This window comes from Magnolia sinica, chromosome 2 (assembly GCF_029962835.1).
Source record: "Magnolia sinica isolate HGM2019 chromosome 2, MsV1, whole genome shotgun sequence".
In the NCBI taxonomy this organism is placed as follows: domain Eukaryota; kingdom Viridiplantae; phylum Streptophyta; class Magnoliopsida; order Magnoliales; family Magnoliaceae; genus Magnolia; species Magnolia sinica.
The window spans coordinates 79,638,762-79,650,025 of NC_080574.1; the positions used below are offsets into that span (position 1 = coordinate 79,638,762).

Genomic DNA, 11,264 nt, shown 5'->3' on the forward strand with positions numbered 1-11,264 from the left:
TTAACCAGGTACTTCTGAAAACTGTCGTCCGACGTTGAAACTATCTAATGGTCCAGAATATCCTCTATTTCCTCTCTGGGTGTATAAAGGTTAAGTATGGAAGGTAGAGGCTGGGAAGAAAAGTCGGGAGGAGGCCATGTATCAAGGAACAGATCTGGGGAATCAGGATGGGTGGGCGAAGGGCCAGACAAAGTATCAGGAGTCCCATGGAAAACAACTAGATCCTCCACATTAAATGTGGAACTAATTCCCATGGAAGGCGGAAGATCAACCACATATGCATTGAGACCGTTTCGTTTTATAAATTTGAAGGGTCCAGCGCTACGCGCGTGTAATTTACGAACGGCCCTCTGAGGATACCGCTCGGGCCTAATGCGGACCATCACAGAGTCTCCTACATTGAATTCCTTGAAACGTTTATATTGGTCTGAAGAAAATTTATAATGTTCATTACTAGTAGTGATCTTTCGCCTGATTTCTTGATGCAATGAATGGATGTGACGCGCAAAAGACTCTGCAAACTCTGATGGCCTATGGGACAATGACATAGGGACAAGATCAATAGGTTTCCTAGGCTCATAACCAGTAACGACTTCAAAAGGACTTAGACCTGTGGACCTATTGACAAAACTATTGAATGCAAACTCGGTTATGGGTAGTACGGCATCCCATGTCCTGGTATGCTCCCTCACTAAACATCTGAGCAAACTCCCTAGGCTCCTATTAACCACCTCAGTCTGACCATCGGTCTGAGGGTAGTAGGCAAAAGAAAACTATAGCCTAGTATTCATCATGTGTCATAATGTCTTCTAAAAGTAACTCATGAATCACACGTCACGGTTAGACACTATGGTTTTTGGTAACCCATGTAGTTTGACGACCTCACTAAAGAACAACTTAGCAACACGAGATGCATCGGAGATCTTAGAACAAAGAATGAAGTGGGTCATTTTAGAAAAACAGTCCACGACAACAAATAGTCTTGGGAAGAACGGCTTGGCGACCTCACTTAAGAACAGTTTGACGACCTCGCTAAAGAACAGCTTGGCAACATGAGATGCATCGGAGGTCTTAGAACAAAGAATGAAGTGGGCCATTTTAGAAAAACGGTCCATGGCAACAAATATGGAATTGTGTTTTTAAAGTCTTGGGAAGTCCAAGCACGAAGTCCATACTGATGACTTGCCAAGGGATGAATTGGACTGACAAAGGTGTGTATATTCCTGTATTTTGTTTCTTTTACTTTGCCAGTTGACAAGTACGACATTGGCCTATAATTTTGGCCACATCTCGCTTGAGGCTTGGCCAATGAAATCTATCCTCAACTAGGGCAATGGTCTTGTCTTGACCAAAATGACCCGCGACCCCTCCTGAATGTAACTCCCAAACAAGAAAATCGTGGAGGGAGGTGCGTGGAATACACAAGCGGTCACTCTTAAACAAATATCCGTCCAAAATCAAATACTCACTGCTAACTCCTGACGAACTCTCTAACAACGACGCGTACACAATTCCAAAATCTGGACACTCAGAATAATCTTCTTTAATGCGCTCGAGGCCCGTAACTTTGACGCTCATGGAGTTGAGTAATGCGACTCGACGACTCGACGACTCAACGCATCAGCAGGCTTATTCTCTACGTCGGCCTTGTGCTTAAGCACAAAAGTATACTCTTGAAGGAATTGAACCCACTTGGCATGCCTAGGGTTTAATTTCTTCTGAGAGTTCAAATATCTCAAGGCCTCATGATCTGAGAATAATACGAATTCTTGTGGCAATAGGTAATGACGCCAATGGCGCAGTGATTACACTACCACATAGAATTCCTTGTCAGAGGTGGAATATCTTTGTTTCGCCTTATTCAGTTTCTCACTAAAAAAGGCGACAGGGTGCCCTTCTTGACTAAGTACTCCTATGCCGACTCCTAATGCATCACATGCGACTTCAAAAGCTTTTGAAAAATCTAGAAGTCGCGTGACTAGAGCTTCAGTCATCTTGACCTTTATCTCCTTTAAGGCCTTCGAGGCTGCCTTTGTCCATTGAAACTCTCCCTTTTTTATGCAATCCATGATGGGAGCCATAATAGAACTGAAACCTCGAATGAACCGCCTATAGAAGGTGGTTAGGCCGTGAAAACTGCGCACCTCATGAATATTGTGGGGTTTAGGCCAATTGACGATGGCCTTGACCTTATCGGGATCCGCCAATACGCCCTCAGCTAACACAATAAAACCTAAGAAGATCACACTACTAGACAAAAATGCACACTTCTTTAGGTTGGCGTACAACTTCTCGACCCTAAGGATCCCACAAACTTGCCTCAAGTAGTTGAGGTGTTGCTCCTTGGTCATGCTATAAATCAAGATATCATCAAATTATACAACAAGGAACTTCCCCATGAAGGGCCTCAAGACTTGGGTCATCACACGCATGAAAGTGCTTGGGGCGTTAGTTAACCCAAAAAGGCATAACTAGCCACTCGTATAGCCCATCCTTTGTCTTGAAGGCCGTTTTCCACTCATCACCAGGGCGTACACGAATTCGGTGATAACCACTTTTGAGGTCAATTTTTGAGAAGATAGTAGCATTGGCCATCATATCCAACATATCAAGATGCGGTATGGGAAACCGATACTTGACTGTGATTTTGTTGATGGCCTACTATCAACAAACATCCTCCATGTGTCATCCTTCTCAAGTGTAAGAAGGGCGGGCACGGCACACGGGCTCATGCTCTCTCGAATGAAACCCTTCTCTAGGAGCTCGTCAATCTGCCTCTTCAACTCAGCGTGCTCCTTTGGGTTCATTCTGTAATGCGAGAGGTTTGGTAGAGTCACCCCAGGGATTAAATCAATGGCATACTGTATATCCCTTATAGGGGGAAGCTCATTCGGTAGATCATCAGGAAAGACATCACGAAACTCATGCACTACCTGAATGGCCTCGGTGGGTAACTCTACACTAGCCTCTGGTACACTCTCCCTAGCCACAAGGGCATATACCATCGAGTCCGCCTCCGTTTCTCGCTCAAAAGTCTTTGGCATTCAGAATATGGAGAGGTTTGGACTTGGACTTTGACTCCTTCAATTCTTTTGAGCCGTTCACACCACTCCGTGTGGTGGACTCATTTACAGTAGTGTTCTTGGGTGGCAGTGGATTTAGCTTTACCTTCTTGCCCTCGAACCAGAATGTACACAAATTTGAACGACCAAACATGGTAACATCCCTGTCATAGAGCCATGGTCTACCCAGAATGATATGGTCGACATCCATGGGAACATCACACCAAAGTGTCTTTATATGACCCAAACTGGATCGGAACAAGACAACGATGTGAGACTGGAATGGAAGTTTCATCAACCAAGGAGACTATAGGGTTGAGGATGGGCTTCCAGCTTTAAGCCCAAACTGCTCACAATGCTAGTCAATGCCACATTGGCACAACTACCACTATCCACGATCATCTTACAGCTCTTTTCTCCAAACTTTGCGTAAGTATAGAAGATCGTGTTACGACGCCAATCGTCAGTATTCTTGGCTTGAGCAAAGGCGCAACGCACAACTGCGAGGGTTTCAGACTCTTGCGCCCCCTCTTCATCATCACTAGGGTTTCTACTGGCTCATATTCTTCCTCCTCACCGTCACTCTCCGGGGGCACTACTTCTACTTGCCCATCAATAAGGAATACTTTGGTGCCCTCTCTCGTGCCGCACTGGTGGGCAAAGTGACCAAATCCCTAACACTTAAAACACCTAGTTGCTCCACTTCCACGTGAGCTAGACCCGACAATTTCTTTACCCTTGGGCCTAAGTTGAAAACTGTTGGAAGGTTTATTCTGGTACCCAGTGTTATGTTTAACCCCAGAGGGGTTGGCCTTAGCACTAGAATCGCGAAAGTCAAATTGCCTTCCCACAGATGCCTTGAGGTATTGCTCGACGTCTAACACTACTTAATACAATTGCTCAATAGTGTCTATATATCTTTGGCAAGCAATTCTCTCCTAATGTCAAGACGAAAGCCCGTTTTAAAACGAGCAAGGGTGAGTACGAGGTCCTCATCAACCTCGCAGTGGGTCAAGTACTCTTCGAACTTCTCAATGTAGTCAGCAACACTCATGGAACCCTGTCAAAGAGACTGTCACTCCTCGATCAACCGCAAGTGATAAGAGAAAGGGAGGTACTTCTCTTTAAGTGTTTCTTTCATTTCTCCCCAATGAACTATTGGGAGTTCCCTCGCTCTTTCTTTCTTTCGCTCTACCGTCGCCAAAACCTCTTTGCTTGGCCCACAAGCTTCATCTTGGCGAACTGGACTCGTCGAGCATTCAACATGTCATACAAATCAAAATAGTGGTCCATATCCGCCAACCAATCTAAAAAGGCTTTAGGGTCCAAGTGGCCATCAAACGTAGGGGCATCTACTCTAACTCCCTTGAGTTGCGCGTCTGGGTCATATTGGTCATGATGTCCCTCGCGCGGTGGGTGCACAGGTGCGCCTCCATTCCTTGGTCTAACCTCCTGACCACTTGCCTCAGATTGGACATCTTCCCCAATGGTGGGGTTTACCCTGAGGGAGGCCTCTAGTTGGGTAACGCGATCATTAAATTGGTCAAGGCGTTGATCTATGCGTTGTTCCAAGCGCTTACTCAAAGAATCAACCTGCTGGGTTAACTTGTTCACTGATTCTTGTAGTTGCTCCATGTTTAGTGTAGGGTGCAAACCAAAACCACGACCCATACGTGTGGGCATACAACTGCTAACTCCACCTAAGGACTTTCTACTACGACTATATGCAACTAAATGGGGCCAAATGATCCTATGAGACTCTATATGAGGGAAACTACGCAGTGCTAGTAAAATCTATCAATATAGTCGTCAAAATAAGGGAATAACAGAAAGTTACAGCAATGCGAATTACTAGCTTCCCTATAACAGAAATTTCAGCAACTAATAATCAGTAACTACGGACTTCTAAACAACTATATATGATGAAATTGGATGCATGGACTTAAACAAACTACCCTAAACATGTAATGCATTCCCCTATAAGAACCCTAGGCTTTGATACCAAATTTGATGCAGGACATGAAAATTAAATATGATATGCAAGATCTCAGGCTTTAGATTATACTAATTCAGAAACAATCACATAAAATTCCACATCCCACACAAAAGTTCAAACATTCAAGCAAGGGAAATCTGTGCGGGTCCAGGCCTACACAGGTTAGGGCCGGATCAGTAAAATTATGGACCAAACGATATTGAAAGGGGAGTAAAAATCAGCCACACATGCACAGCAATCAGTCCCTAATCTAAGAGATTCACCAATTCCAATTGAAAGAACCCTAAGGTAAGAAAAAGGGGCAAATAAATTGAAAGTAATGCAATTTAGGGTTAGGGTTAGGGAGAATAGGTATGAGATGAGTAAAATAGGCAGAAATCTGAACCTGGAGATAGTCCCCGTGCGCGGACAACGGGCCAAGCCTGTCGCATGTGCACAAGGGTCCAGCCGCACGTGCGAGGGGGCACCGAACGCGGAAAGCAGCTCATTGGCTCTGGTCGGCTAGGAGAGGGCTTCAAAACCCCCAAGTTTCGTATCGATCGGATGCGCAGTCTATGCGTGGTGCTCCGCCGAAGTTTCAACCCTCTTACAGGGCCAGAATCTGAAATTCTGTTGTAAAGAGGAAAACTGTTGCAATAAAAGACAGATTTGAAGTGCGGATGGTGGTAGGAGATGAGAAATAGAGATGATAGAAGATGGAGGCGAATCGGGATCGATGTGGCTTCGCACCACGGTAGTTAGCCCTTCAATGAAGGGAGGGCTTCACACCCAATTGGATTTCCACAACTCGAGAACTCAGAGGAGTAGAAAAACGCAGAATTTTTATTAAACTTCAATGAGAAAAAAACCTACAAGGGGTGCCTATTTATAGGAAAACCCTATACCTCAAAACTCGCGCCATATGCGCAACCTATTACTTGGCGATGAAGTAAACAAAAATAAAAACTAATCAAAGAAATTTAAACCATCCATGATACTCTAAATAACATTAATAAGAAAAACCTAAAATATGAAATTAATTAGACTAGTGGGCCACGATCATGAGATCCCATGATGGGCTTAACTTGACTACCGGGCCCACTCCAACGAACCAAAACTCCGTCTTCTAGCTAGGAGGCCCTCCCTGGACATCGCCATCAATCTAGATCGACGATGGGGTCCTCCTCCTTGCGACGTGCGTAGGGGGGGTGGCGTGCGTGTGCGTGTGCGCGTGATGTCCGCGTCAAAAATGCTAGGTTATTAACCTTCCATGTGTCCCAAAGCTAGTTCAAAACCTTCGATACCTTCCTTCTTCTAGGTACAAATGTTGCTTTGATCAAAGCTTCGGCATCCAACCCTAAATCATAAGTATGGTTCAGAGCTGAGGATGGAACAAAAAATGCTCCCACTACCACGTATTTATTTTTTGTCCCCATCTCAGCTGATCGTGATTCACCAACCACATCTCTACCACCATTACGAGGACACATGTCCATCCTAGAGTCTGGTACTTTGCTGCAGAATAAAAGTTGTGTTGTTGCATCTTTCCCGTCATGGTGATCGCCTTTAGTCTCCACTTTTGACACCCTTCTCCTCCATATTTCTCCCCATCGAAAGAGTCTCCCCCACTGATCCTCCCTTTGAATCGAGGGAGCTAAATAAGCATCTCCAACAACAATTTGCAACAAAGCTAAATCCTGCACACACTATCTCTTCCTTACAGTCGAGCAACGCTAATTTCAAAACCATTCTCCATAGCATCATCAATTGCCACCATCTCTCCAAGGCATGAACCAATTGCAATAAAAACCTCACGAGAGCATAATTCAAAAGGAATCCCACATACCAAAAACCAAACTTCCTCCATACGAAAAGGGGTTGATTCATACCATCGTAAAATTCTTTTAACAAGTCCATCAGAAAAAATGGCACCTATCAGCAAGATACAGTCAATATTTATCTCTGACTTAAATGAAACCCATACTAATGAAGAGCCAAAAGTTATCATAATGAAATTTTCAACTACTATCTTGCAATCTACCTTTAATCATATCATAAGTTGTGATAAAGTTCCCTCTTCTGAAGTTTCAACGACTAGCGAATTTTGAATAGAAGTAAAAGATTTCTCAACCACCTCTTCTTGGATGTGCACAACTTGTGAAGTTCCAACACATTCTCTCCAAATCCATTTTATCTCTTCTTCCCCAAACCCACCTCGGAGAAGACTTTGTTTCCGTTGTTGTTGTCTTGCCAACCTATCCTTCTGAATCACCACGAGCACCAACTAAAACGTCACTAAAAGATCCTCATTTTATCCCTAACATTTTTTCCATTTTCCATAGTCAGATCCAATATTAGGAACAATATACGTCTCTCCCACCAGTGATATCTAACTCTTCATATCCTTGCCTGAGGAAGCTATTGGTTCTCTCCCTGTATGGCCTTCCATCTCTCTAATATCTAACTGATCCTGCACCAGACCAATATGTATTTCCCTTCTCTTACTATTCCATCCTGATGATTTCTTATGCCATTCCCTATTTTTCACATCAGGTCCAAAACGCGCTCTCTGGACCTGAAGTTTTCTACCCCAAAACCTTTGTCGTTCAACATAGCACCTGCTTTCGTCACTTGGTACTCTGATTGCATGCGAACAAAAGTGAATCCCCTTGGTTTTATTGTTTTCCAATCTTTGGGAATAATCACTTCCGAAACCACACCAGCCCTTCCAAAAACTCTAGAAAAACTTACTAGCAACCAACCCATTGAAAATCACGTAACAAAGATTGTCGGCAATTCTGATAACGTTAAATACCCATGATTACACCATCGAACTTCCATCCACTCTTTCTTCACAACCTATCTCTCCATTCACGATTCTTAAATATTGTTTTTTTCGTTTTAGGTTATGTAAACTGAGAAGTCTATAATTGGAAAGGAAGAACCTAAACCTAATGGGATAGGCTTTTAACAAAGGTGGGGATTTGTTTTTGTATATGTCTTTACAAACCTAGGAGGTTCCGTGGGATGTTTTTACAAAAAGTTGGGGACTTTTTGTCCAATTACAATAGTATAACAAAGGACCTTAACACCTAGAAACATGAAGCACAGCGGGACCAACAACCAGTTACCCTCAACAAGGAGAGGGCAGTAGGTGTTGGGGTTGTGCCTTGAAAAATCAGTGTTTATACTCTTAGACTTTGCTTATTAAGGATAGACAGGTTGAAGAAGAAAAGTAAAAATTTCATCTTCTGAAGTGGGAGAAGGTGTGCAAGCCTTGCGAGGAGGGGGAGCAAGTTTAAGGAGGTTGGAGGCTATGAATTCAGCCTTTCTAGGTAAATGGCTTTGACAATTTAATGTAGAAGATGACAGCTTGTGGAGGAAGGTGCTAGTAAGCAAGTATGGTGTCAAGGAGGAAGGGTGGTGTCTTTCTATAGGGCTTCAGTATTGTGGAAGTCGATTATCAGTTTGGGGATGCAATTCAAGGAGGGGATTGGATTCTCTATAGGAGACGGTTCAACGATTTGTTTCTGGGAAGATGTTTGGACAGATGGAGTCTGCTTCGTGTCGATTTTCCAAGCCTAGCTAGGCCATACCGAGAATTGACTGCTCAATTTCAGGTAGTGTAGTGGTGTTGCTTCCTCCTTGTGGGAGGAATCTATTATAAGAGGAAAAAGAAGAATCCACTTGTTTGTTGGAGCATCTTCAAGGTATTCGACCTTCATCGAGTGTTAGGGATTTATTGGTTTGGATTAAAGGAAAAAAGGGTCTATTTTTAGTTACCCTCGTTAGGTGTTAGGGATTCATTGGTTTGGATCAAAGAAAAGAGCGATTTGGTTTTCAATTAGCTCCTTCTACAAGATGATCATTAGGTTTACCTTCAGATAAGCATAATGGCTACTCGTGTTTGGTGAAACCCTAAACCCTTTTATTAATGAAACCCTAGACCCTAAACCCTTTTCTTAATGAAACCCTAGACCCTAAACCCTTTTATTAATGAAACCCTAGACCCAAACCCTTTTGTTAATGAAACCCTAGACCCTAAACCCAAAACTTATTTTTCTTGTTTTTGCAAAATAAAAATGTGGTTACTCAATGAGTCGATATGATAGATCTGTGCACAAGTGATCCTCATGGTGGGGCACACATATTAATGTCACATTATTTCATATCACATTGTTATGTACAGTATTACTATCATTTCATATATAACCCTCTTGATCTTTGTAGTAACTCAATCTAAAGTATACAAGGAATGTACAGTATTGGCATCACATTTATCACATGCAAGTAATTTATATATGAGAAATCTTATTAAAATAAAACAATCGCATAACAGATTGCTTAGTTTGTCACATGGACTCCTAAAATTCAACAGCAATATACTGTACTTCTCTCCAAGCTTCCTTTGAAGCTCACATCAGATCCTGAAAATCATTATAATAACTTGCTGAATCATGTTTCCTCCATTACCAGAGTACCATGCCATTCATAAAGAATAAACATTCAGTTTCTCAAAAATTCACAATTCTAATGAAAAAGAAACCATATACCGCTTGGGATGATAAATCAGAAAATTAAATTTTTACCCTGCAGACTTGTAGAGAGAGAGCTGAAACAGAGTTGACAATTTTAATGGCTTTCCTTTATTCCCAGGATTGGGATGTATATATATGTGCACATACATGCGTTTGAGTGCATGTTGTATGCACGTATCAAAGTCTGCACCGTGCAAATGAATGAACCAAAAGTAAGCTGGAAATAACACTTACCAATGGGTTAATCTTATTTGAATCGCTCCCAAGTTTGTTCATCGCGTCACGCATGCACGCAAGATCGACCACAGCGGGAACACCAGTAAAATCCTGATAATGGAAAATAAAGGCACTCCCAATAATCCGAAAATAATAATAATAATAAGAACTAAAAATAAAACAATTGAAGAATCTGTACGCAAATCATTCTCAATCATCACCTGCAGAAGAACACGGGCCGGCTTGAACGGAATCTCAACCTGCTTTGGAGAAGTGCTCTCCCAATCGATGATCTTCTCGACATCTTTTGCCGTAACTTGGAACTCATCACAGTTACGGATAGCAGATTCAAGAAGAATCTTAATGGAATAAGGAAGTTTATCTATAGCACAATCATCCAAAAACAGATCAGAAGTTCTGAATTCATAAAATCTCAAAAAAAAAAAAAAATCTCGAGAAAAAATACCAATTCTTGGATCGTTGAGAGCAGGCAAGCTGAAGTACTTCCCGAATTCACCGCCACCAGGTTTCGACAACGGCATCAAGATACTCTCGAAGGAATTACGAGTAGCTAAAATCCACAGAGAAAAGAAGAACAATCAGAAGAAGTAAAGAGATCGGATCTTCCGAAAATCGGTAGAGATGTGTTGAGATACCCATGGTGGCGATCCGGCGCTCAAAGCGCTCAACAACGGCAGCGGAAGATCGGACGAAGGTGCGGAGTCTGAGTCGTTTGACCGGGGACCAAGAGCAGGAGTAGAAGCGAGAGAGAGGAGTGGAAGAAGGAGAAAGAGATATGCGATAAGGGTTTGTAGGAGAGAAGGGTAGGTGGGGTTTCAGAGAAAGGGAGGAGAAGAGAGGGAGAGAGAGGGCGCTAGAGTTTTTTTATAAGGTGGAGAGCTGAGCTGTTTAGCAGCATGACACTCCCTCGTACCAACCATATAGATAGAGAGTACTGTTTGGTGCGATATATTGCTATTTGGAATTATTGGGATTTCTTTTATGAGAAGATCGCATGCGGGCTTACGGAAGAGAGACAAAATGCGGTGGGTGTGAAATGGGCTTGTCCGTCTTTCGGCTTTTTAAATTCGTTTTGTATTTTTTATAGAGAGCTGGCTTGTGAGGAGGGAAGAGCAGGAGAGATGAATTAACAGGAAGAGAGAGAAAACTGGGTTGAGGGAGAGGAGGGGAGGAGTACGCGCGTGCGGTGAGAGCGCGCCTCTGCTGACTGGCTTGCTTACTCGATGTTCAGCGCGGAAGCAATCTGATAAGGATATATACACACACACGTGGGAAAAGGTACTATGCGCTCGACCTCACAATAAGCTCCCGTGAGACTGAACTGTGTAGGCCCCACCGTGATGCGTGTCGACCATCAATACCGTGCATTTGATGGGTCCCCTCTAAATTATGGGATATCCCAAAAATCAGCCGTGTATATATATATATATATATATATATGTGTGAGATACG

General features: G+C 42.9%; 1 protein-coding gene across 1 annotated transcript in view; it reads right to left on the reverse strand.

Moving 5' to 3' along the window:
• The window catches only part of LOC131237214 (aconitate hydratase 1), a 79,996-nt gene extending 69,104 nt beyond the window's left edge, over positions 1-10,892 (reverse strand). Inside the window, exons 1-4 of the mRNA XM_058234892.1 lie at positions 10,448-10,892; positions 10,258-10,362; positions 10,013-10,173; positions 9,810-9,902 (exon numbers count right to left, since the gene is read on the reverse strand). Of these exons, the coding sequence (XP_058090875.1) occupies positions 9,810-9,902; positions 10,013-10,173; positions 10,258-10,362; positions 10,448-10,451 (363 nt within the window). The 5' untranslated portion in view covers positions 10,452-10,892. The remainder of the gene's footprint in view (positions 1-9,809; positions 9,903-10,012; positions 10,174-10,257; positions 10,363-10,447) is intronic.
• Between the last annotated feature and the right edge of the window lie 372 nt (positions 10,893-11,264).